This window comes from Myxine glutinosa, chromosome 5 (assembly GCF_964187855.1).
Source record: "Myxine glutinosa chromosome 5, kmMyxGlut1.1, whole genome shotgun sequence".
NCBI lineage: Eukaryota > Metazoa > Chordata > Myxini > Myxiniformes > Myxinidae > Myxine > Myxine glutinosa.
Genome location: NC_136265.1, coordinates 140,068,633 through 140,096,531, shown reverse-complemented (window position 1 = coordinate 140,096,531; position 27,899 = coordinate 140,068,633). Strand labels below are relative to the sequence as shown.

General features: G+C 47.9%; 1 protein-coding gene across 1 annotated transcript; it reads right to left on the bottom strand.

Annotated features, from left to right (window-relative positions):
* Nucleotides 1-1,752: 1,752 nt before the first annotated feature.
* On the bottom strand, nucleotides 1,753-27,506 carry LOC137426977 (ras-related C3 botulinum toxin substrate 1). The gene is made up of 6 exons (XM_078778793.1): nucleotides 27,028-27,506; nucleotides 24,661-24,732; nucleotides 22,994-23,111; nucleotides 14,882-14,944; nucleotides 3,198-3,357; nucleotides 1,753-3,049 (listed from the first exon to the last, which is right to left on the bottom strand). Exons 1-6 carry the CDS (start codon nucleotides 27,060-27,062, stop codon nucleotides 2,919-2,921), a joined length of 579 nt encoding a protein of 192 aa, XP_078634919.1. The 5' UTR covers nucleotides 27,063-27,506; the 3' UTR covers nucleotides 1,753-2,918.
* Nucleotides 27,507-27,899: the final 393 nt, after the last annotated feature.

Here is a 27,899-nt window from a genome sequence, read left to right as displayed (position 1 = left end):
GACGTAATTATAGGACATTTTGGCTGTAACGAAGAGTTACTCGTGCATACCTGCACAGCATTAACCTTCCTTTCGACAACATTCAGGCCAGCAGAGCTTTTCATGAGCACCCACTTCAGTTTCGCAGCTAATACCTGCCCATGTGGAAGAAAAATAATAAAATGCCTTTCTCTTCTTTTTTCGAAATTTTTTTTCAAAAAATTTTTTTTTTTGCCTAAAACACTCCCAGGTTCTCACTGATGAACCTCTGAAAGTTTGAGAAAGACACATGAAAGCATGCTGAAAGACACATGAAAAAAGCACCTGAAGGACTCAGACTGAGAGAAACAAGATTCTGTGGGCATTCATGTGTCTTTCACCGAGAGGCTTCCGTCTGGCCACTCTGCCATAAAGCCCAGATCCGTGGTGTTGCGGTGATGGTTGTCTTTCTGGAAGTTTCTCCCATCTCCACACAGGATCTCTGGAGCTCAGCCAGTGACCATCGGGTTCTTGGTCACCTCTCACCAAGGCCCTTCTTCCCCGATTGCTCAGTTTGGACGGGCGGCCAACTATAGGAAGAGTCCTGGTTGTTCCAAACTTCTTCCATTTAAGAATCATGGAGGCCACTGTGCTCTTGGGAACCTTCAATACAAAAACAACAACATGCATTTTAAAGGCCATTTTCCCTACGAGAGCGGGGGTTAGCCTTGCGGTCCCCATGACAATCTTCTCCATTTTGCCCTATTTTCTGCAGCTCTCCTTGTTAACCCCCTTGCCCGCATTTCTTCTTCGACCATCTTTAGCCAAGTCTTTCTCGGTCTTCCCCGTCCTCTACTTCCTTCGACATTTATTTCCATCACTCTTCTCAACCAGTCACTTTCATCCTTCCTCAACACATGACCAAACCATCTCAACCTGTTCCTCTTCACAGCATCAATCACAGGCTCTATTCCCATCATCTTTCACAATTCATCATTTGTCTTCCTTCAATGCAGCAGAGATTTTTTTGTAGGCTTCCCCCAAATCTGTGCCTCGACACAATCCTGTCTCTGAGCTCTGCCGGCAGTTCCTTCGACTTCATGGCTTGGTTTTTGCTCTGATATGCATTGTCAGCTGTGAGACCTTATATAGACAGGTATGTGCCTTTCCAAATCGTGTCCAATCAATTGAATTTACTGCAGGTGGACTCCAATCAAGGTGCAGAAACATCGCAAAGATGATCAAGCGAAATGGGAGGCACCTGAGCTAAATTTCAAGTGTCATAGCAAAGGGTATGAATACTTATGTCAATGTGATATTTTAGTTTTTTTCTTTTTAATAAATTTGCAAAACTTTCTAAAATCCTGTTTTCTCTTTGTCATTATGGCGTATTGAGTGTAGATTGATGAGGGAAAAAATGAATTTAAACGATTTCAGCAAAAGGCTGCAACATAACAAAATGTGAAAAAAGTGAAGGGGTCTGAATACTTTCTGAATGCACTGTATGTACAACTAGCAGAGTTACCCGGCGTTGCCCGGAAAATAATTAATCAGTCACGTATGTGTTGTGGACTTTTTAGTCAGAGGATGCCATGCCCCTTGTCTAAATCTGATTCGCCCATGTTTTTTGTCATGAAAAGTTAACCCCCCCCCCCCCCCCCCCAATGGATCCCTCGTCCCTCTCCAAGTCACTTCCTTAGGCTGTCCATGAAGCACAACCGAACAAACAGACGTTTACAAATAGGGTTATATAGATACAAGGTAAAATGTGGAAAGAAAACTCAAAAAGCAGACTAGACAGATGGCATTTTAATTACACACACACACACACGCACAAATTACATATACAAACTGCAATTCGTGCTTACGGTATCCCTTCCTCTTCGATGGGAACAGACCAATGGCTTGAGATGGCCTGAAAGCATCACGGCGAGGAGTTTTTTTCTTTTATATATAACAAAGTTAATGAAAGCAACTTGTAAAGGACCTCGCTCATGAAAACCACCGGGACAGCATCACATGACATGTGATCTGATGTGGAAGCAGGAAGCAATTTTCTTTTAAACAACAGGTGTCTGGCCAGCCCCAGCACCCCACCGAGTTAAAAAATAAAACGATAACCATCAAACATGGCAGTTGGCTGCAGGGCAGTAAGTCCACTCAGATTCAAGTCAAAAAGCGCAACATTACAAAAAAAGGGCGAAAATAAAATGCGGGCCGTAACTTCATTAGAGATTGTTAGGAGTGCTCGGGTATTAATTTTGTTATTAAAGCGATGCACGCAGCGGTGCGAGGTGATTTTCGAGTCAAGAACAACTCAGATGCCGATGAGAAAAAGCATGCAGATGGTGCCGATGGAGAACACGCATGCACCTTAACTCAAAAACGAAAATACAAATTGTTGATCGATGTTTAAACAAACAAATAATCCATCTCACCAATGGAGGGTACAAAGAAAGAAATAAACTATTCAAAATGAGGTCACCGGTTGGTGAATGTAGAGGGATTCTTGCTACAGCACAACATACGTTTAACTCGAGCTTCAACTCGTCGATAGCATGACCCAATCAAATAGGTCAGTTGCAGCATCCTGAGCGCTGTGATCAATTATGTGTGTGGAGCAGCAAGAACAATCCGATCACATGGTAAAGCACGTACAGGGACATAACAACAACAGAAAATAAAACAATTTGGGGAAAGTTGGGAGAGGAGAAGGGGATTTCACTGGGGGGAAAGAAGGGAGGGGGGGGGGGGCACTGCAAGCTCAAAATAGGAAGAGGATATAATTAGGTGAAGGAGTTTTAGAGGCGGCAAAGGAAACGAGCAGCGAAGAAGCTTACATTTGGCAACAAGTTGGCTTGGCAAGGAAAGAGAAAAAGAGACTGCTGTGAAATGAGGCCGTGAAGAAAGCGACAAAATGGTTTGGGGAATGCGCTTGCACGGGGGCAGGCAGACAGTGTTCACAGCAGCATGCATGGCTTGCGTCGCTTTTTCTGCGGCGGAGGACACAGGACGGCGCGGATAGCTTCATCAAATACCGTCTTGAGGCCACGCTGGGTCAGCGCCGAACACTCGAGGTACTTCACCGCTCCTGTGAGAAAACCAAGAGGCATACGGCATTGCAACCAAGGCCAAATTATCGAAATCGCCGAGTAGGAAAGTCCACCAGAAAACATGGCGGGGTGGAGAGGTTGCGGGTAAGAAGGGGGGGGGGGGGGGGTTTAGCCTTCACAGCGTACCTATTTCCTTTGCCATCTGGAGTCCCTGTGGGTAGGAGATTGGCGACAGCTTTTTGTCTCTGAGGCGCTCAATCGTCTCCTTGTCATCCCGAAGATCCAGTTTGGTTCCGACCAAAATGATGGGCGTGTTTGGGCAGTGGTGACGGACTTCCGGGTACCACTAACGACAGATGTAAAGTCAAACTCCACTGCAATCAAACATTCAATTAGACTGCAAATGAAATAAAATAAACCACTGCAGGCATTGTGGACTTAGTTTAATGGAGGTTTGCACAAGTCGTAGAACCTGACATGGTGCTTTGGTTTGAAAAAGCAAAGTAAAGAATGTCGATTAATAATTTGAAGAAATTTATCTTTTGTGTCGGGAACTGACACCGGTAAAGTATTGTAGTTTTCTTTTGTTACGATGAAGGGTTAACGGCTGAAATGTCACCTTTCTCCTACGGCGGTTGGCTCACCTCATTGAGAATCGTGTTGATTTCATCCATCGACACCCATAATGACCAGTTTCCAAATTTAAAACTTGTGCTTAAAATCAAGATGGCAGCAGCAAGACAAACACAGAGCATTAAGTGATCAATTATATAATTTCTGGTTAATGAAAACCTCAAGCCTGCTCAAATTTATGGGTGACTGGCCACACAATGTGGTGACAAACTTCCTGTTGATGACACACTTATTCAAACAACACAATCGGGGCAAGACATTTCTGACAAACGAAGCTATTCGGAATAATGGCCAGCACTGACTATGTCACATCCTATAGAATTCGACACTGAAGTCGCTGGACCAGGACTTCAACTCTGATGGGACAAGCGTGTGCACAAAGCTGAGGAATACCTTGAAGAGTTATGATTCAGGTTTTTTTGCAATACATAAAGATTATATACAATCTAAACAAAAGACCTGGTCAAATTTGAAGCATCTTTGTATTGAAGAAAATAGACATCGCCGTGAAAGAGCATTTGGATATGCCTTTGCCCTCGTTATATGTCAACCCACGGTTACTTTTGATCTCAATTAAAGGTCACATAAGGGAGAGAGAGCACCAGAGAGAAAATAAATACAAGGAGACATCAGATCAAATGCTTCCGCTTCGCATCAGTCAAATGCTTCCGCTTCGCATCAGACAAACCTTCCGCTTCCGGTTCTGCTGGCGAGGCTGTGTTTTTCCAAGCTCTCCACGTTAAAGTATTTTTCCCATTTGTATTCTTGTCAAAACTGTATTTTTATTTTACTGTGTTCCTGTCGACTGTGCGTTTCGAGTAATATATCGGTGTAAATCGTGCATACATGTGTAATAGTCGGTTGCTCCTGCCGCGTTTTCAGGCCTCGTCCCTCGAGGCTTTCCTGTCTCCTCGGCGGCCGATTGTTGTCCATTTACTTTTGTTCTCTCACTGTATTGCCTTTTCCTTTGTGTCTTTTCAGACATATATCCATACTTCCCATAGCAAAAGAAACTCAAAAAAAAATATCTTTATTTCCTTCTCTCCCAGTGGCTTTTTCTCCACCGATTGTGACCATGCGTTTCGCTCCACCCATTTTTTTTTCTATCCCAACTCTATCCTCTCCAGCCGACACCTTTCCAATGCTAGTTTTCACCATACTCCTTCAACTTTCTCCTTCTTTCTCTGATCCACTTTCACCTAACCTTCCAAAAAAATATATTAACGAAGAACTTAAAAAGTAGGCCCATCCTCCCATACTAACACATTTGCTTATACACCTACCTGTTCCTTCGTTCTCTGCTCTCCTGGCTGTCAATCTCCTATTCTTCTGTTCCAGCTTCTGAACCTGTCCTAGAATCCTTAATCCCCCTTATGAATCCTTCATGCCCTCATTTAGGGAATTTCCCCAGATAGTTTTCACCATTTAGTTTAAAGATGTTTAAACTTTCCCCTGAAGTGTTGTATTTTGTTGTATATTATAACACACTTCTTGAAAAGGTTGTTTTCGGTTTGCTGACCAAATCTGTTCATTTCAAATAAAAACTCAATCTCTTACAGTTCTGCCTTTCTACATTCCCTAAACTCACCTGCATTCCACCCCTCCTCCAACGTTTTCAAATGGATCTCTGACTCGTAAATCACAAGAAACTCATTTTGCAAGAAATGTTCGTTTTCCATTAATCGTCCAACACTTTCTAAAATCCAAACTCACCCCTCCTCTCTGAAACTCCCCCCTCACCCGCTGAACTCCCCCCTAACCCTTCCACTTCAAATCCCCCCCCCTCACACCTCCCCTCCTAAACTCCCCCTTGCCCCTTCCCTTCAAAACTCGCCCCTTCCCTTCAAAACTCGCCCCTTCCCTTCAAAACTCCCCCCTCCCCTTCAAAACTCCCCAACCTCCATTTTTCTCCAATTCTCCCCTCTCACACCTCCTCCTCAAAGTGTCCTAATCCCCAATTCCTCTCCCTTCCAACTCTTCCAACCCTCTTCCTCATCCTGCCCCCCCCCCTCAAACAACACCTCATTGTACCTCATCCTATCACCATCAAATCTTTTGTCCTCCTCATCCTTCCTTCTCCAAGCTCTTCTGAAATCTCTGACAGACGAGCAACAACTCTCCCTACCTCCTCCTCCTCCTCCTCCTCTCCCTCATCTTACCCTACACCTCCCCTCCCCTCCATCCGATGCTCCCCCTTCCTCTTCCTCAACAGTATGAACCTCAAACATTCAGGGCCTTCGCTCAAACCCGATTGATCTCTCCATACAGGTTGCTTCTGACAAACAAACGTAATCTGCTTAACAGAAACTTTCTCCTTCAAGATGTCTCCGATTCCTCAATATCTCTTCCTGGTTACTGCCTCCTCCGGTATGATAAGACCTGAGCCTCGTCCTGGAGGTGGGGTTGCTATCTTTATCAAAAACTCTTCCTCACCCTCCCTGCACTTCCTCACCCTCCCTGCACTGCCCCCTCTCCACCCCACCCCCAGGAGTACCTCTGGCTACGGCTTCCCCTTCGCTCCCACCTTTTGTTCATATGCGTGTTGTACCGTCCACCAAACAGTGATGACTCCATCTACATCTCGCTGTCTGATAACATGACCAACTTCTATCCACTCATCCCAACTCTCTCTTCCTTATTTGTGGTGATTTCAACTGTCATCCTGCCAGGTGGCTGGGTGTAGGTACCTCTCACACCAGCCATGGCACTTCAGCAAAGGGCTTCTGCGACCAACTGGGACCGACACAATCTGTCAATTTCCCAACGGATCTCAGTCAACCGAGTATCTTCTCTTCCAGACTTCGTTATGACAAACTTCCCTGCAAATATCTCCTGCTCTTCTTCTGCTCCAATCGGTTCATCTGACCATAAGCTTGTTAAAGTGGACATCTCTATGGCCATTCTCAGAGAACCTCCTCAGCGTCCACGAGTCTGGCATTTCACTCAGGCCAACTGGCATGGTCCTCAAGCAGCCATCAATCATCTGGACTGGTCTCCCATCTCTACTGCCTCTGACATCAACTCACCCTGTGAATTCTTCCAAAGTAAATTGCTCTCTCATGCACAGACTTATCCCATCTCGTCTTCAGTCGTCTTACCCTTCCTCCCATCAATGGTACACTGAATCTCGTGGTGAGGCAGTTGCCCTGAAACAACTTGCCTTCGTCTCTTGGAAGGCAAATCCAACGGAAGGCAATCTCATTCCCTTTCACAAAGCCCGGAACAAGTGTGTGTCTAACCTCAGGAGAGCCAGGAAACACGATCGCTCTACTCTCAAGACTGAACTCTCAACCAGTCTCCCTCTTCCAAATCCTGGTGGCAACTGGTCAAATCTGTTTCTGGTGCTTGTTCCCCCTCCATCCCATCCCTCACCTCAAATGGCTACACAGCTGACTCCGCACGTGAAAAAGCTGAATGCCTCAACTCTGTGTTTGCCTCAAAATGTTGTGTCCCAAACCCAGGTCTCTCTCTGCACACACCTTACCCAGTCGAACCCAGCTGCTCGTAGACTCTGTGTCTTTCTCTCCTGACAAGGTGGAGAAGTTTCTGTCAAACCTCAACTCTGATTCTGCAACTGGACCAGACGGCATCAGCCCACGGGTCCTAAAATCCTGCTCTGCCGCTCTTTCACACCCTCTCTCTTTTCTCTACACCCTCTTTTGCTAAAGGTGATCTGCTATCAGCTTGGAAATCAGCCAACATTACCACTTTACACAAAAAAGGTGCAAAAACAGATCCTTGCAACTACAGACCAATCAGCCTACTCCCAATTATCAAAGTCATGGAATCCATCATTACTTCGGATATCAAATAATAATAATAATAATAATGCATTTATTTTATATAGCGCTTTTCAGGAAGCCCAAAGACGCTTTGACAGAGTGCAAAACATAATGCATAGCAAAACATAAAAACAATTGCAAAAAAGAAGAATCAATAGGGAAATATTCAAAGCACAAAGGAGGGAGAAGGAGAGGTGATAGTCAGGGGTTAGATGCTGTGGGTTAAATGTTGAATGCAGTGTTGAACAGGTGGGTCTTGAGTGATGTTTTGAATGTGGTGAGTGAGGAGGAGTCTCTGATGGTGTGAGGTAGCGAGTTCCAGAGGGTGGGAGCAGCGATGGAGACGGCCCTGTCCCCCCAGGATCTAAATTTGGTCCGGATGGGGGGGGGTCAGGAGGTTGGTACCAGCAGAGCGGAGGTTGCGGGTGGGAGTGTGTCTGGAGAGAATTCAGCCAGGTAGGATGGGGCCAGGTTATGGAGGGCTTTGTAGGTCAAGAGGAGGATTTTGTACTGGATTCTCTGGGAGATGGGGAGCCAGTGGAGCTTGTAAAGGACGGGGGTGATGTGGTCACGGGTCCGGGAATGGGTGAGTAGACGGGCAGCGGAGTTCTGAATGTATTGGAGTTTATTGGTGATTGTTGAGGGTGAACCATAAAGGAGGCTATTGCAGTAGTCCAGACGGGAAGTGATGAAGGCGTGGATGAGGGTTTCTGCAGCCACGGAGGAGAGGGATGGACGGAGACGGGCGATGTTTTTCAGGTGAAAGAAGGCTGTCTTTGTGATCTGTTTAGTGTATTTGTCGAAGGAGAGGGTTTGGTCAAAGATGATGCCAAGATTCCGGATGTGAGGGGAGGTGGATACTGGGAAACCGTCGATGTTGAGGGCAAAGTTATGGGTGGACTTGGTGAGCGTTTTTGGGCCAATGATGATTATTTCAGATTTATCACAGTTAAGTTTGAGGAAGTTGATTTGAAGCCAGGATTTTATTTCAGTGATGCAGTTTGTCAGGATAGAGTGGGTGGCGGTGGAGATGGACTTGGTGGAGATGAAAAGCTGGATGTCATCGGCGAAGCAGTGGAATTGGAGACCATGACGGCGGATTAAGTGACCGAGGGGGGACAGGTAAAGGATGAAGAGGAGGGGGCCAAGAACTGAACCTTGGGGGACACCTTGGGGGAGGGGAGCAGTGGGGGATTTGCAGTTATTGATGGAGATGAACTGACGTCTGTCAGAGAGGTATGATTTAATCCAAGAGAGGGCAGTGCCGGTAATGTTAAAGGTGGTTTCAAGTCGGGTGAGGAGGATGGTGTGATCGATGGTGTCAAAGGCGGCACTGAGGTCGAGGAGGATGAGAATGTTGAGGTTGCCAGCGTCAGAGGAGAGGAGAAGGTCGTTGGTGATTTTGAGGAGAGCAGTTTCAGTACTGTGGTTGGAGCGGAATCCGGATTGGAATGTTTCATACAGGTTATTGGCAGAGAGGTGATGTTTGAGTTGAGTGGCTACAGCGCGTTCCAAAACCTTTGACAGAAAGGGTAGGTTGGAGATGGGTCTGAAGTTATTTAGGGTGTCAGGGTTTAGTCCAGGTTTTTTCAGAATGGGGGTAACAGCAGCAATTTTGAGGGATGGTGGGACGATGCCTGTAGACAGGGAGGAGTTTATTGTTGCAATGATAAGTGGAGAGAGAGCAGGAAGGGAGGCCTTGACAAAGCTGGAGGGGATGGGGTCAAGAGTGCAGGTGGCAGTTTTCATTCTGATGAGGAGTTCAGAGAGGTCAGTAGGGGAGACTGGGGAGAATTGAGACAGGGGATGGCAGGATAAGGGGGGGCAGGTGGTTTGAGGGGGAGCGGGTGCGGCGGTGGTCAAGCTGTTGTAGATGTTTTCAATTTTGCGTTGGAAGAATGAAAGGAAGGAGATGCAGTTGTCTATTGTGAATGACTGGGTGGTGGTGTTCAGGGGGCTGAGGAGTTTGTTTATTGTAGAGAAGAGTGCTTTTGGGTTTCCGGAGCCAGAGTGGATAATTTGAGAGTAGTAGGCGGAGCGGGCACGGGAGAGGGCATCTTCATAGTGTTGTATGTGGTCCTTGTAGGCCTGGGAGTGAACTGTGAGACCTGTTTTATTGCGGAGTCTTTCAAGTTGGCGAGCACGAGTTTTCATCAGGCGGAGTTCAGGGGTAAACCAGGGAGCAGAATGGGTGAAAGAAACTGTTTTGGTTTTTATAGGCGCAAGTTGGTCAAGGCAGGAGGAGAGAGTGTGGTTGTAGTAGTCAGTGAGGTCAGAAGGGGTGTGGAGGTCAACGAAGGGAGAAGTGGACATTTTTTCAGAGAGGGTCGATGAGAATGAGGTAGGTGAAAGAGCGTTTAGCTTACGGAAGTTGATAGTGCGATAATGCCTTGGTGCTGGGGTGGGGATGTTGATGGTCAGAGTGATGGCTAGGTGGTCAGAGAGAGTGAGGTCGGAGCCAGAGAGATGGTGCAAAATTAGTCCAGTAGAGCAGACAAGGTCCAAAATGTGACCAGGGTTATGGGTAGGAAAGTTGACATGTTGAGTGAGGTTAAAGCAGGTGAGTAAATCAGTGAAGTCAGTGGTTAGCGTGGAGTCAGTGGAGTCCATGTGGATATTGAAATCACCAAGGAGGAGGATTGAGGGGGAGAGGGAACATAGCTGGGTCAGAAAGTAGGAGAAGTCAGACAGGAATGATGGGTGTGGTTTGGGAGGGCGGTAGACAACAGCCATGACTGACTGTGTGTGACCAGAGAGTTTAAAAGCCAGGTGTTCAAATGATGGAGCAGATGAGATGGAGATGAGGTTGGTCTTGATGTCTTGTCGGTTAATAACGGCAATGCCACCACCTCGGCCCTCCGAGCGTGGTTTATTGATGTAAGAATATCCATTGGGTGTGGTGAGGTTGAGCGTGTAGTAGTCCAGTGGTTGTTGCCAGGTCTCAGTGAGACAGAGAAAGTCCAGTTTATTTTCCAGGATGTAGTCGTTCAGGATGAGGCATTTGTTGTTGAGGGACCGGGTATTGAACAGGGTGAGCTTGATGTTGTTTTGTACGGCGGGTATGAATCCAGGTGATTTGGCCAGGGTTCGCAGACAGGAGGTGCGATTTTGTGCGTTGTTGTGACCAGGTGTGTTGGGACGATGAGTGGGAGTGCGCTGAGCCGACCAGAGGATGGGGATGGAGTGACCTGATTGTAAATAAACAAACTTACGACCGGAGCCACGGTGAATGTACCTGGGTCGACGCAGGAGTCCATTCGATTTGATTGCAGAGATGCATGATGGGGTGGAGCGGGTTTTAAGCAGGAGAAGCCTTGCGGCGGAGTACCGCAGAGCCATGCCAGCAAGAGCGAAGGGACGAGCACGAGGCCAAGGGTGAGGAGGCGAAACAATCGTCACAACCCACGGGAGTGGGCCCGAGGAAACAGCGAAGGAGCCGAGCAGGTGAAGCCAGGAGCAGAGCCGGGACCATGCAGAGGGCAGACAGGAGCGAAGAGACGAGCACGAGGCCAAGGTTGAGGAGGCAAAGCGGCAAATGCAGCGGCAAACGACCGCCGCCGCTAATCAAGATCACGGCGGCAAACCGCCACCACCGCCGCTGCAAACAATGGGCACAACCCACGAGAGTGAGCCCGAGGAAACAGCGAAGGAGCCGAGCAGGTGAAGCCAGGAGCAGCAGAGCAGAGCCGGGACCGTGCAGAGGGCAGACTCAATGGCCAAAAATCCGCCACGACCACCAGGAAAGCAAGATACGGACAATGGTCCAGTCAGAGAAGCGGCGAGCAAGTGACGCCAGCGTCCTCTCACGACCGGACCGGAAACGGAATTTTTCGTTTTCTTGTCTTTGGGGATCTCAAAGATCTCAAAGATCTCATTTTGAAAAAAAATCTCACCCCTCACCACATACAAATCCTTCCTCTTCTCCAATGGCTTGATCTCTGATCATCAATGTTGTTTCAGACTTGGTCTCTCTACTTTGAACATGCTGCTTCTGCTGTCGAAACAATGGATGGAGGTCCTCAATGCCAAACAGGAAATCAGAGCTGTCTCCCTTGACATATCATGTGCCTTCGATACGGTCTGGCACCACGCTCTGCTGAAAAAAACTCTCCTCCTATGGTATCCAAGGAAATCTACACACATGGCTTGCGGACTTCCTCCCTGGTCGTAGTCAACGTGTGGCCCTGAATGGATTTCTCTCATCTCCCCTTCCTGTTCAGGCTGGAGTTCCCCATGGCAGTGTTCTGGGCACTGTGCTTTTTCTGGTATTCATCAATGATCTTTCCAACTCTCTGGAAAATCCTCTCCATCTCTTTGCTGATGACTCCACTCTCTGCCACTCCATACCTCATTTTGGCAGTCAGCAACCTCACTCTCTGCAGACCTGGACAAAATCACAGACTGGTCAAACAAGTGGAACAGGTCTTTCAATCCTGATAAATCTCACACTCTTACTATGTCTCTCCGAAAAGACGGACTGCACAACCCTCCCATCTACTTTCTCAACAATGCTCTCCAAGAAGTTCTGTCACTCAAGCTTTTGGGTCTCACTATCTGCCATGATTTTTCCTGGGAAAAACCACATTTCCAAGCTTGTCTCCAAAGCCAGACACCGACTGGGCGTCCTCCGTTGTGCGAAGTCCTTCCTTGGCACACCTCAGCTGCTCACCACATACAAGGCTTTCATCCGCAGCTCAATGGAATACTGCTCTCCCCTCTGGGCTGGTGCTCCTGCTTCACACTGTTGAAACCAAGGCTTTCAGAATCATTGGAATCTCCTGCGATGCAGCTAACTCTGAGGGCCTTTCACTCACTCACCACAGGCAGGTTGGTGGTCTTTCTATCTTCTACAGACTCCTCTTCGGCCTAGCTCCCCCAGCACTGTCTGTGCTATGTCCCCCAAATATTCCCACAGGTCGCACAAGATCTGCCAGCAACCCTCTTCTGGTGAAACTGCCAAAAGCAAAACTCACTGCTCACTTTCACTCCTTCATTCCTCTTTACTCCCACCTCTGGAACAAACTCACACACTCTCTTCAATCCCACTACTCCCACCAGGTCTTTAAAACAGCTGTTCACCACCATCTCTTATCCAAAACCTTGATCTTTTCTACCCCCGTTAATTTCACCCCAGATCCACTTTTTTTGAAATACCGACTTCTTTCCTTGAAGTCCGAGCAGTGTCCATGTGTTTCATACCTCTCCCACTCCCCCACCCTCCCCTTCCCAAGCTTTCTCCCCCCAAGCACTCTCCCTCCCACAGATCTCCCGATGTCCCTGTTCTCTACTGTTGTACTTGTGTGCCTCCCCCTCTCTCCCCATCTTGTCTCCCGCTCCCTTTATTATATGTTTTATATGTCCGTTTTTTTTTTGTAATTAAAGATAGCTCTTACACGAGCCTCGATCTTGTATCCAAAAAAAAAAGGAGGAGGCATGGGAAAGTGGGGGCCGGTATAAAACGCATGGACACTTTCCTGCTAGGACTTCCAGGAAAGAAGTTGGTATTTCAAAAAAGTGGATCTGGGGTGAATTAACGGGGGTAGAAAAGATAAAGGTTTTGGATGGGGGAAGATAAGAGATGATGGTGAACAGCTGTTTTAAAGACCTGGAGGGAGGAGTGGGATTGAAGAGAGCGAGAGAGTTTGTTCCAGAGGCGGGAGAAGAGAGGAATGAAAGAGTGAAGGTGAATAGAGAGTCTTGATTTTGGCAATTTCACCAGAACAGGGTTGCTGGCAGATCTTGCACGACCTGTAGGAATATTTGGGGGGACAGAGCACAGATAGAGCTGGGGAAGCTAGGCCGGATAGGAGTCAGTGGAAGACAGAAAGACCACCGACCTGCCTGCGGTGAGTGAGTGAAAGGCCCTCACAATCTGCTTCATCGCGGGAGATTCCAATGATCGACTGATTGAGAGAAATCCATTCAGGGCCACATGTTGACTACAACCAGAGGGAGTCCACAAGCCATGCGTGGAGATTTCCATGGATATCATAGCAGGAGAGTTTGGTGAGCAGAGCGGGGTGCCAGACCGTATCAAAGCCACGTGATATGTCAAGGGAGACAGCTCTGATTTCCTGTCTGGCATTGAGGACCTCCATCCATTGTTGAGACAGCAGAAGCAGCATGTCCAGAGTAGAATGACCTGGTCTGAATTCAAATTGATGATCAGAGATCAAGCCATGTGAGAAGAGGAAGGATTTGATATCCGAAGCAATGATGGATTCCATGACTTTGCTGATAATTGGGAGCAGGTTGATTGGTCTGTAGTTGCAAGGATCTGTTTTTGCACATTTTTTGTGTAAAGCGGTAATGTTGGCTGATTTCCAAACTGATGGCAGATGACTTTGAGCAAAAGAGAGGGTGAAGAGAATAGAGGGTGAAGAGAATAGAGAGGGTGTGAAAGAGCGGCAGAGCAGGATTTTCGGACCCGTGGGGCTGATGCCGTCGGGTCCAGTTGCAGAATCAGAGTCGAGGTTTGACAGAAACTTCTCCACCTTGTCAGGAGAGAAGGACACAGAGTCCAGGAGCAGCTGGGTTGGAATGGGTAAGGTGGGTAGAGAGAGATGGGCTCGGGACACAGGATTTTGAGGCAAACACAGAGTTGAGGCATTCAGCTTTGTCATGTGCGGTGTCAACTGTGTAGCCATTTGACGTAAGGGAGGGGGATGGAGGGGAAACAAACACCAGAAACAAATTTGACCAGATGCCACCAGGATTTGGAGGAAAGAGACAGGTTTGAGAGTTCAGTCTTGAGAGTAGAGAGATAGTGCTTCCTGGCTCTCCTGAGGCTAGACACTTGTTCCGAGCTTGGGGGAAGGAACCGAGATTGCCTTCAGTTGGATTAGCCTTCCATGATGCAAAGGCAAGTTGTTTCAGAGCAACTGCCTCACCACAAGATTCAGTGTACCGTGGACAAGAGGAAGGGTGTGACAACTAAATTATTTATTTGCATTTAATCCATGATGGCTGCCATACCACATGATCTATGATGTCACAATTATCATAAAAACATTCTGCATGGGTGTCACTCCTACCCTGAAAGTTTTGTCTCAATCGGACATGCGGTTGCTGAGAAAAATGAGGTTTAGCCTGTACGGACGGACGACGGACGGACAACCTGAAAACAATGCCTCCTGCCATCTTTGGGGGCGGAGGCTTAAAAAGACGATTTATCGTGGAACGGACGGCTGGACAACCCAAAAATGTCACCCCTTGGGCCTTTGGCTGTGGAAGCATTATAATTAAAAAGTTAAAAGGCTTAATTAGAAATAGAGAAAATTCACTGTAGAATCCACAATAAATTTTGGTCTTGCTTTCCTCTTAAACCCCGTTTTAACTGTGTCAAACAACAATATCAAGAGCTATTTTATAGATTCCCTGCATTGAGTGAATCACTAGACTTTGCAAGGCAGCAGAACAAGAGTAAAATTATAAAACAAGACAAAGCTGACCGACCTTTGCACGGACGTTTTCAAAAGATGCAGGACTGACCAAGGAAAAGCAGATCAGAAACACGTCCTAGAAATAGTAATAAAACACAGCTTCATTTTTAAGTGCAATAACAAGTAAAAGCATTAAACACAACATCAAGAGATGTAAAAATAGCACAGCCTCAGTGGAAGCAACTTATTAATGTGAAAAAGACTAAGGCATGGCAAGAGCATGGGACAATGCTTGCTGTTTGAGAATACAATATAGGGGTTTTCTCAGTGATAGTGATGGATCTTACTAAAATGGAGCAAACAGACATCATAATATTTTTATGCAAACAAGATGCCAGGCCCAAATAAACTGTTCAATGCATGGTAGCCATGTTTGCCAATGGGTGCATCCTCATAATATAGTCGTCAAATGGATGGTCGATTTTGAGGAAGGGCGTGAGTTCATCGAAGGTGACCCAAGGTCAGGAGGACCGAATGTGTGTGACTGACCTACTGACTGTTACCCAAGTGGACCTATTCATCATGGAGGATTGCCATGTTAAGGTCACCAAAATATCCACCAAACTTGGACAATGATTGAGGCTTTTGATTTAATGATTGAGGCATTCTTTTGATAGAATGATTTACCAAATAAATTTTCATGATCATCCACAGATATCAGAGCATGTCCAAGGTCTGAGCAGGATGGGTCCTGCAAAACTTCAGCAGTGACGATCAGCCATAGCTGCCACTATATCACGAGCATGGAAAACTGTTAAAACGCGTACCAGCTGACTGTATCCGGAGTATGCCGAGGATGAAACGTGGCTTCACCATTGAGATCCTGAAACCCAATTGGAATCCATGCCTTGGAAGCACAAGGGATCCAATTACACCCGATCATACTTTTAATACCTCAATATTGCTCTTTGCCTTTCAGCATGCTCACAGCAACAACAACATGCATTTTAAAGGCCATTTACCCTACGAGAGCGGGGTTTAGCCTTGCGGTCCCCATGACAATCTTCTCCATTTTGCCCTATTTTCTGCATCTCTCCTTGTTAACCCCCTTGCCCGCATTTCTTCTTCCACCATCTTTAGCCAAGTCTTTCTCGGTCTTCCCCGTCCTCTACTTCCTTCTACATTCATTTCCATCACTCTTCTCAACCAGTCACTTTCATCCTTCCTCAACACATGACCAAACCATCACAACCTGTTCCTCTTCACAGCATCAATCACAGGCTCTATTCCCATCATCTTTCGCAATTCATCATTTGTCTTCCTCTCTCTCTCTCAACGATACTCTGCACATCCGTCGAACCATTCGCATTTCCACCCTTTCCAACCTTCGTTGCTGCTCTACGTTCATTACCCATGTCTCGCTCCCATAAATCATAACACTTCTCACACATGCAGCATACACTTTCCCTTCAGCTTCAACGACACTCCCCTCATCATCAGCACGCCACTCAGTTCCCGAAACTTCTTCCATGCACATCTCACTCTAGCAACCGTTGCCGAGTCTGATCCACCTTCTCCATTCAGCACGTCTCCGAGGGAGCAAAATGTTTTCACACCTTCCAGCTTCACGCCGTCTCCAAGATCCAACTCAACATTTCCTCCATCTGCAGCTCCCTCTGTGCACACCTTACATTTGAATGTAGCTGCCACACTGTTTAATGACCCTCTCAGACCACTACATTTTTGATGAACCCACTCAGCGCACATTGTACATTGAATGGAGTTCACTCCTGTTCACCTTCGACTCTCAGCAGCAAATGTAATTTTCTAAAAGGAAATAAGACAAACCTGAGTCTATAGACAGGAAGTTCACAGCAATGTTTGACAATGTGCCAGCTGTCCCTCATGCTCTACGATGCACTTTATGGCACAAATTCCAAAAAGCCTGGACAGACAACTAGGAACTATATTGTATCGATGTGTAAAGTATGCTCGTGAAGTGACCCGTTGTATTTCCCGATGCTCATGATCTTGCAGTACTGTTAACAAAATATTCAACAAAGCAGCTTTTCTGCAATTGAATGGTTATATGTTTTAATGTCCGTATATTGCTCGTGGTGACCCTTTTCCGACGCTTGTGGTGCTCTACCATTTTCCAAATACTCAATGTGGCAGGTATACTGTACTCGAGGCATCATTCAGAATAATTAATATAAATAGCTAGGCCTGCCAAGCTACAACAACAAAACAACATGCATTTTAAGGCCATTTTCCCTGCCAGAGCGGGGGTTAGCCTTGCGGTCCCCATTACAATTTCTCCATTTTGCCCTATTTTCTGCATCTCTCCTTGTTAACCCCCTTGCCCGCATTTCTTCTTCCACCATCTTTAGCCAAGTCTTTCTCGGTCTTCCCTGTCCTCCACTTCCTTCTCCATTCATTTCCATCACTCTTCTCAACCAGTCACTTTCATCCTTCAACACATGACCAAACCATCTCAACCTGTTCCTCTTCACAGCATCAATCACAGGCTCTATTCCAATCATCTTTCGCAATTCATCATTTGTCTTCCTCTTTCTCAACGATACTCCGCACATCCACCGAACCATTCGCAATTCCACCCTTTCCAGCCTTCGTTGCTGCTCTACATTCATGACCCATGTCTCGCTCCCATAAATCATAACACTTCTCACACATGCAGCATACACCTTTCCCTTCAGCTTCAACGACACTCCCTCCTCATCAGCACGCCACTCAGTTCCCAAAAATTCTTCCATGCACATCTCACTCTAGCAACCGTTGCCGAGTCTGATCCACCTTCTCCATTCAGCATGTCTCCGAGGTAGCAAAATGTTTTCACACCTTCCAGCTTCACGCCGTCTCCAAGATCCAACTCAACGTTTCCTCCATCTGCAGTTCCCTCTGTGCACACCTTACATTTGAATGTAGCTGCCACACTGGTTAATGACCCTCTCAGACCACTACATTTTTGATGAACCCACTCAGCGCACATTGTACATTGAATGGAGTTCACTCCGACACCCTTCCTGCACACAGCACATGGCCACTTCCCAGTTCTTTCCACCTCACCACATGCTTTACCACTTGCCATCACCTTCGTCTTTCCTATATTCACCTTCAGACCTTTTGTCTCCATACATTCCTTCCACTTGTTCATCTTTTCCTTCAGTCCATCCATACTTTCCACAATCAACACCAGATCATCTGCATACAACAACTCCCACGGTAAACCCTCCTTTAGGTTCTGAGCCAGCACCTCCATCACAGCTACAAATAGTAGTTGACTTAGTACCGACCCCTGATGCACTCCCACCTTCACCTCAAACTCACCACTGTTCCCATCCTTCGTGCGCACTCTTTTGTACATTGCAATCACAACTCTGATCAACCATTCCTCCACTTCTAACTTCCTCAATGCCCATGTCAATACTTTGCGTGGAACCCTATCGAATGCTTTCTCCAGATCAACAAACCCAAGAAACAACTTCTTCCTCTTCTCCATGTACTTCTCCTGCAACTGCCTCACAATAAAGAGCACGTCTGTCATTCCTCTTCCTGGCATAAATCCAAACTGCATTTCGTCGATCTTCACCCTCTTCCTTATCCTCCTCTCCAACACCCTTTCCAATACCTTCATTCCATGCTCCAATAACTTTATCGCTCGGTACGAGCCACACTCCAGAGGGTCACCTTTCCCCTTGTATAGAGGGACGAGGGTACTCAGTTCCCAATCCACTGGAATGCGACCTTCTTTCACCACCAGTTTACATATCTCTGCCATTCTCTTCACACCACAACTTCCTGCTGCCTTCAAGATATCTCCCACAACTCCCGTCGGCCCTCCTGCTTTTCTACCCTTCATTGCTTTTATCGCTTCCTCAACTTCCTTCTCAGCTATCTTCTCTGCCGGTTCGAAAACTGGGTTACTCTCTATGTTGCCATCCCATTCATTCTCTGTATTCAACAGCATTTCCATATATCTTTTCCATCTTCCTTTAATTCCATCTGGGTCCACAACGATTTGTCCCACTTCATCCTTCAAGCAACTCACCCCCATCAGATCACACCTCTTTCGCTATCTGCTTTGCAATCCTGAATACCGCTCTGACCCTCTTCCGAATCCAAGCGTTCTCCGAACATTTTCCTACATGCCTCCTGCGCCTTTGCTACCTCTTTCTTTGCAGCCTTCCTGGCTGCCTTATAACTTTCATGCTCTGCTTTTTCTGCTCCCGTACCCTTCGCCTTCTGCCACTCCTTGAACTTCTTTCTCTTCTCGTAAATCCTCTTTCCAACTTCATCATCCCACCACCATGTTTCCGAGTGCCTCGGTGGTCCTTTTGTCCATCCACGTACTTCACCAACGGCTCCCAACAGACTATCTTTCATTGACATCCAACCACATTCAAGCTCAACCACATCATCCTCTACCCTACTCTATGCCTACCTGCCAAGCTCGGGGAATCAAAAAGAAATTAATAGCCCCCGAATGGGCCGACGGTCATCTCTCGAGGTTAAGATTTGAGGGACCAAGACCTGGGAGCCCTCAGATCCTAAATCGAAAAAATAAAAGACCGAGCAATGCTGTCGACCATCGAGTAGGTCTGTATCAGGTTTCAGAGCGATCAGTTGGTAAATAAGGGAGTGGGAATTCGAAATTGGAGGGGGGGTGGGGTTGGAAAACTTGCATCTTTTCATCTAAAGCCATAAGCAGACTGAGCAACCTACATCGAGATCATTCCTTGAAATTTTTCAGAACAAGTCAGCCTACAAGGTCTATGTCAGCATCTCTAAAAAGGAATAAGAATAAGGCCTGTTGTGGTAGCAATTGAAGCAGGTCAGTGGCCCGTTTTTGGACTGACTCCTCCAATATAGCTCCCTCTGCCCTTCAACCTCTGACCTCTGACCTCCCCAAGGCAGCTCATCTCCAGGAAGCACACGTTTTTCCAGTGACCCATTCCTGGTTACACAACGAAAAACTAGGTTTACACTTTACTGCTCATCTCCACGCGTTCCACTTCTCTTCCATTTTTTGAATTGCCTTCAATCCCACCGGGTTCCATCACAGTCTTCCCTCCAGGGCTTTAAGCATGTGTTGCACTACAATATCATACCATTCCCCATCTCCACCTGGGAGGTTATCTACCTTCATGAACCCTACCTAATCCAATACTTGCAGGTTACTGTGTATATTCCTCTTGCTCTTTACCTGTTCCTCCATTGCATTGTTTGTGCCCAACAGTGGTCCCGCTATCAGCACATTACCTTTGTACCCTCTGTCATTTCACTCTTCAATGAGCTTCGATATTGCATCCAAAAAGGTGTGTCATCCCGTTCCTGTCCAGGCCTTTCGGGCCCCCTTCCTGTCCAGGCCTTTCGGGCCCGGTCCCTGTCCAGGCCTTTCGGGCCCGGTCCCTGTCCAGGCCTTTCGGGCCCGGTCCCTGTCCAGGCCTTTCGGGCCCGGTCCCTGTCCAGGCCCGGTCCCTGTCCAGGCCTTTCGGGCCCGGTCCCTGTCCAGGCCTTTCGGGCCCGGTCCCTGTCCAGGCCTTTCGGGCCCGGTCCCTGTCCAGGCCTTTCGGGCCCGGTCCCTGTCCAGGCCTTTCGGGCCCGGTCCCTGTCCAGGCCTTTCGGGCCCGGTCCCTGTCCAGGCCTTTCGGGCCCGGTCCCTGTCCAGGCCTTTCGGGCCCGGTCCCTGTCCAGGCCTTTCGGGCCCGGTCCCTGTCCAGGCCTTTCGGGCCCGGTCCCTGTCCAGGCCTTTCGGGCCCGGTCCCTGTCCAGGCCTTTCGGGCCCGGTCCCTGTCCAGGCCTTTCGGGCCCGGTCCCTGTCCAGGCCTTTCGGGCCCGGTCCCTGTCCAGGCCTTTCGGGCCCGGTCCCTGTCCAGGCCTTTCGGGCCCGGTCCCTGTCCAGGCCTTTCGGGCCCGGTCCCTGTCCAGGCCTTTCGGGCCCGGTCCCTGTCCAGGCCTTTCGGGCCCGGTCCCTGTCCAGGCCTTTCGGGCCCGGTCCCTGTCCAGGCCTTTCGGGCCCGGTCCCTGTCCAGGCCTTTCGGGCCCGGTCCCTGTCCAGGCCTTTCGGGCCCGGTCCCTGTCCAGGCCTTTCGGGCCCGGTCCCTGTCCAGGCCTTTCGGGCCCGGTCCCTGTCCAGGCCTTTCGGGCCCGGTCCCTGTCCAGGCCTTTCGGGACCGGTCCCTGTCCAGGCCTTTCGGGACCGGTCCCTGTCCAGGCCTTTCGGGACCGGTCCCTGTCCAGGCCTTTCGGGACCGGTCCCTGTCCAGGCCTTTCGGGACCGGTCCCTGTCCAGGCCTTTCGGGACCGGTTCCTGTCCAGGCCTTTCGGGCCCAGTTCCTGTCCAGGCCTTTCGGGCCCAGTTCCTGTCCAGGCCTTTTGGGCCCAGTTCATGTCCAGGCCTTTTGGGCCCAGTTCATGTCCAGGCCTTTTGGGCCCATTTCCTGTCCAGGCCTTTTGGGCCCAGTTCATGTCCAGGCCTTTTGGGCCCAGTTCATGTCCAGGCCTTTTGGGCCCAGTTCATGTCCAGGCCTTTTGAGCCCCATTAGGTTATTTAACCTGTGAACCAGCTTGGAAAAAACATTGCTTCTTTGGTTGATAAAGTGGTATCCAATGACTCCAAGGAAATGTGGCAGCAAATCATACATCCAAATGTGGAAGGTTGCCATTTTGACGTGTCGATCCAAATGCATTACGAAATATCTGAATTATAAATAGACATTAATTTAAAAAGGAGAATAGATAAAAACCAGAACAGCACTCTTTTATGTCGTGACGTCGACCGATATGCCTCACCCACATTACTTGTACATATACACCTCATGCTACATACTTGTACCAAGTTTGATTTAAATCCCTTCAGCTGTTCTCAAGCATCACGTTTTTACCTGAAATGATCTACGACGTTTGATACAACAACAACAACAGGCATTTTAAGGCCATTTTCCCTGCTAGAGCAGGGGTTAGCCTTGCGGCCCCATGACAATCTTCTCGAATTTGTCCTACTTTCTGCATCTCCCCTTGTTAACCCCTCGCCTGGTGTTGGCTTAGCGGTTAAGGTGCCGGCTTGGGATCCTAGGATCCTGGGTTCGAATCCCGGTCGATTGCTAAATGAACACCAGGGGGTTGACTCAGCCTGTCATCCTTCCGAGGTCGGCAAATTGAGTACCAGCTTGCTGGCATGAATGATCCCGGTGTGTACCCCGGTTTAGAATAGGTACACCGTATCCCTGCGCATCGTAAGAGGCGACCAAGGGTTGGCGTCAGGAAGGGCATCCGGCCATAAAAACATTGCCTCAAACAGGGAACCATGATTGTCAGGGGGCCCGCAAGGCTAACCCCTGCTCTAGCGGGGGAAATGGCCTTAGAACGATCATTCATTCATTCATATTCCCCTTGTTAACCCCCTTGCCCGCATCTCTTCTTCCACCATCTTCCACCATCTTCCACCATCTTTCGCCAAGTCTTTCTCAGTCTTCCCCGTCCTCTACTTCCTTCTACACTCATTTCCAGCACTCTTCTCAACCAGTCACTTTCATCCTTCCTCCTCGAGTTCGATTCAAATTCCTTGAGTTCTTAACTTCCTTGAGTTCAGTTCACTTTCATTCTTCCTCGAGTCCTCTTGAATTTCTTGACTTCCTATAGTATGTTTGATGCCAAAATCTAATCAGTTCATCTTTTCATCACATTACACACTTATACCAAGTTTGGTCAAAATCCCATCACTGGTTCACAAGTTATCGTGGCAACAAGATTTTCACCAAACATGACCTCTGACCTTTGCCCTCGTGACCCCAACATCTAATCATTTCATCTTTACATCATTATACATAAACGTACCAAGTTTGACTTGGATCCCTTTAACCGTTCTAAAGTTATCGCGGTAACGAAAACCTATCACAGACGGCCTCACAGACGACTCGAAAACATAATGTCTCTGGCGGCAACTTCGTTGGCGGAGGCATAAAAATATTAGAAAGACAAATTCATTATAACGATGCATTTGTTAATTTTAAAAAAAATTAAAAAATGGGAGAAATGTCTTCATATTGACTTGTTCGAGATCTTAAAATCAATTATGTCAACAAAAGAGTGATTTCTAATACATGGTTGGATATATCGAAAAAGACTGAAGGGTAAGAAAAGTAATAAGAGTGGAGAAATTTACCGTCTGTGGATAGGACAGGGGACGTAAACGGTCGTAGTCTTCCTGACCTGCTGTATCCCAGAGACCGAGATTCACTGGTTTGCCATCCACCATCACATTGGCAGAGTAATTATCAAAGCTGAGTGGCACAAAGCAGGCATTCTCATCAAAACTAAGCACTACTACCACGTACCACTACTACTATGGCTCCAATTATTCCCAGTTTCTTGAGCGGTTTGTCGCTTTTTGGTGCAAGTTTTTCAGTTGGACCTGACGTTCCACTGAAGGTGATTTGGGCAGGAACCGTCCATTTGAACACCGGGCAACGACTCACTCACCGTTTGCAAAAGACACCGTATACGTCCACCGACTAATGCTGGCAGTCGTGACACCCAACTCAACGTCCGTTCGAGGGACGGCACACTTTATGATCGCAACACCCTTTAGAGCAAGGTTGGCAATCAAAAACACGCGCGCACGCAAGCGAGCCCAATTCAATCATCCGAGGCAGTGAAAACGAGTTAATCACAGAAAACAAATCGGTTTTCTAGAATTGATCAAAATACCAGATAACACCGACCAGATACAAATCCAAAGATCTTGCAAAATCAGCCATCACATTAAAAAAAAACACATTTTCACCTTTAGGCTGGTTAAAAAAAAATCCTGTTTATCATCGCCGCCCGCCCCATAAAAGTCGTCCGCCCCTAAAAAAAAATCCTGTTTATCATCGCCGCCCGCCCCATAAAAGTCGTCCGCCCCTAAAAAAAAATCCTGTTTATCATCGCCGCCCGCCCCATAAAAGTCCTCCGCCCCTAAAAAAAAATCCTGTTTATCATCGCCGCCCGCCCCATAAAAGTCGTCCGCCCCTAAAAAAAAATCCTGTTTATCATCGCCGCCCGCCCCATAAAAGTCGTCCGCCCCTAAAAAAAAATTTTTTTACTGGCGAAGTCAGTAAAATCCGTTCCCGCTCATGGAACGTCATGAATAAATGGCAACCAACATTCTCTTGGTGTTGAACTCTACTCAACATGTATGAGTGCTATAATAGCAGTAGCTGCTGATAGATAGACGTATAAATGCGAACCAGACATCCTTTTGATGTGGTTAATGTCCTCTTCCATGTCTACCAAACTGCACAATATGCATTGACCGGTACCATGAAGTGATATTTCGTGGCGAGGAATTCTAGTCAAATATGTATGAATGTGATGGCAATAGCTGCTGATAGATACATGTATGGCAACCGGACATTATTCTTAAAAGCCGAAGTTTTGGTCTCCCATTGTTATATGTATCAGCAAATATTAAAAGTAAACATAACTCAATGTGACATAGGTTTCTTTATTTTCTTTATTTAAATCGTATCAGTGCGTACATACGAAGGTTTACTGGTTAGGAAATCATAACATGATTCATCATGTATGTCCGATCAAGTATATTTAAGAAAAAAAACTGTGCGTTGAATAATCCATTAAAATTTCACTCTGAAAAACAAACAAAACAAAAAAACAACCCCTCCCTCCATACCCACGTTTTTGAAAAAAAGTGATGATAAACAGGAAAAAATATTTAACAAGCCTTACAAATACAGTACAATGCAATGGCAATGCTTTAGGCCATAGGCCAAACAGTTGATCGGGTACCAAGGGTGTAGTGAAGGATGGGCCAATGGCCTGGATACTCACACGGTTGGTATGTATTCGCCTGGAAAGGCATTTGTTGTGTAGCTGATAAGTAGGCATGTTTTACCCACAGCACTGGAAGAGACATGAATCGGGGGCAGTTGGAGAGAGGGGCGGTTGGAGAGAGGGGCGGTTGGAAAAGGGAGGGAATGGTGGGAAAGGGAGAGAATGGTGGGAAAGGGAGAGAATGGTGGGAAAGGGAGGGAATGGTGGGAAAGGGAGGGAATGGTGGAAAAGGGTGGCAAAGGGAGGGAATGGTGGAAAAGGGTGGAAAAGGGAGGGAATGGTGGAAAAGGGAGGGAATGGTGGAAAAGGGTGGCAAAGGGAGGGAATGGTGGAAAAGGGTGGAAAAGGGAGGGAATGGTGGAAAAGGGAGGGAATGGTCGAAAAGGGAGGGAATGGTGGAAAAGGGAGGGAATGGTGGAAAAGGGAGGGAATGGTGGAAAAGGGAGAGAATGGTGGAAAAGGGAGGGAATGGTGGAAAAGGGAGGGAATGGTGGAAAAGGGAGGGAATGGTGGAAAAGGGAGGGAATGGTGGAAAAGGGAGGGAATGGTGGAAAAGGGAGGGAATGGTGGAAAAGGGAGGGAATGGTGGAAAAGGGAGGGAATGGTGGAAAAGGGAGGGAATGGTGGAAAAGGGAGGGAATGGTGGAAAAGGGAGGGAATGGTGGAAAAGGGAGGGAATGGTGGAAAAGGGAGGGAATGGTGGAAAAGGGAGGGAATGGTGGAAAAGGGAGGGAATGGTGGAAAAGGGAGGGAATGGTGGAAAAGGGAGGGAATGGTGGAAAAGGGAGGGAATGGTGGAAAAGGGAGGGAATGGTGGAAAAGGGAGGGAATGGTGGAAAAGGGAGGGAATGGTGGAAAAGGGAGGGAATGGTGGAAAAGGGAGGGAATGGTGGAAAAGGGAGGGAATGGTGGAAAAGGGAGGGAATGGTGGAAAAGGGAGGGAATGGTGGAAAAGGGAGGGAATGGTGGAAAAGGGAGGGAATGGTGGAAAAGGGAGGGAATGGTGGAAAAGGGAGGGAATGGTGGAAAAGGGAGGGAATGGTGGAAAAGGGAGGGAATGGTGGAAAAGGGAGGGAATGGTGGAAAAGGGAGGGAATGGTGGAAAAGGGAGGGAATGGTGGAAAAGGGAGGGAATGGTGGAAAAGGGAGGGAATGGTGGAAAAGGGGGGGAATGGTGGAAAAGGGGGGGAATGGTGGAAAAGGGGGGGAATGGTGGAAAAGGGAGGGAATGGTGGAAAAGGGAGGGAATGGTGGAAAAGGGAGGGAATGGTGGAAAAGGGAGGGAATGGTGGAAAAGGGGGGGAATGGTGGAAAAGGGAGGGAATGGTGGAAAAGGGAGGGAATGGTGGAAAAGGGAGGGAATGGTGGAAAAGGGAGGGAATGGTGGAAAAGGGAGGGAATGGTGGAAAAGGGAGGGAATGGTGGAAAGGGGAGGGTGTGGGAGGGGGAGGTGGTGTGAGGGGGAGGTGGTGTGAGAGGGAGGTGGTGTGAGGGGGAGGTGGTGTGAGAGGGAGGTGGTGTGAGAGGGAGGTGGTGTGAGAGGCAGGTGGTGGGAGAGGGAGGTTGTCGGAGAGGGAGGTTGTCGGAGAGGGAGGTGGTGGGAGAGGGCGGTGGTGGGAGAGGGAGGTGGTGGGAGAGGGAGGTGGTCGGAGAGGGAGGTGGTGGGAGAGGGAGGTGGTGGGAGAGGGAGGTTGTCGGAGAGGGAGGTGGTCGGAGACGGAGGTGGTGGGAGAGGGAGGTGGTGGGAGAGGGAGGTGGTGGGAGGAGGGAGGTGGTCGGAGAGTGAGTTGGTGGGAGAGGGAGGTGGTGGGAGAGGGAGGGGTGGGAGATCAATCAGATCAGGTACACAAAAGTTCACAATTCAATACCTGCCTCGAACAGCCACTCTTGCCATAGCATAAGCATGGCCTTAATATACAGGTGCACATACATACATTAATGTTGTTTATGGTCTATCGGGAAACCTTCGAGGTTTTTATTTTTAATACTATGACTCATGAGTAGGCTCATGTACAAGCTCAGAACACCAATAATCACACCCTTTAGTCATTTTGGCACACTGGGTGTGCAAGCAAGCTCTTCCTGTACGAACACTTCCCCATTTCATCGAGAAACGTCCGGCTGGTTAAAAACAGAGCTCGTGCGGTTTGTCGAACACATCGGGAGGGATCGATCAGTCAGTCCCGACCAGTTACATGACATGATATAAATAATTACATCACTCTTTACGAAACACCTCTGCCGTCCCCTCTCTTCAAGGACCTTCTACACCGCCCATAATTCCTCAGCACACTCCTCACTCACTCTTCTTCCTACTCGTCCTCCAACATTTCCCCGACATTTCGAGGCACTCCCCGCGCTTACCCATCTCCCACCACGACACATTTGATGGCTTGCATGGTCGCTGCGTAACGGCCTCACGAAAACGAGACGAGGTGAGGTGACTCGAGCCGACGAAGTGGAAAGGAGGTTCGTGACTCGGTTTGTTCGAGATGAAGAATCAACGAGAAGAGAGAATCAGGAGCTTATAAGAAGAGGGGAGGGGGGGGGGAAAGCAAGCACAAGGAATGGGAATGGCTGAGGAGAAGCTGCCTTATCGTACTGACGGGCGGCGCCGTTTCCTGCCGAATCCGTTCGGTAATCTCCGGAAGCGCTCGGCTCGGCTACTTCCGGCCCAAGCTCCTCTTCTTCCGGCCTAACTTGGCTGTTCTTCAGCAGTGCTCGAACATCGCCTCAATGTTTAAGAAAAGAAGTTATTTACAAAAAATATTAGCGCTAAAAACACTCGGGTAAACTATCCATCGGTTCTACAAGCACGCGCCAGCGTATTACGTCGACAACTTAACGCGTGACGTCACTATTGACATGCATCGTTAAAATGGCGCGATTATTTCATTTTGGTTGTTTGTCTCAACTGCACCCTTGCGTCCTCGTTAACGGTTCCTCCTCTAAACAAAAACGCGTGCTTGTTTTTTATAATAACGGCTTATTTTCCGCCCACGTGATTTCAGCAGGTGCAGCCGAACACCACCCTCCTCTTCTGAGGGATGCTCCACGATGCAGCGCCACCCTGCTGACATCGTCCCGTTTTTCCTTATTCGGTGTTTATCGAGGAACGGGACAATTAAAGACCAATTTATACAGAACCTTATATTACGTCATACGTGGAAAGTTGGAGGCGACGAAAAACTGCTTGGTAGAGTTTGCCAGTGAATCAGTGACACAAAATATCGTCC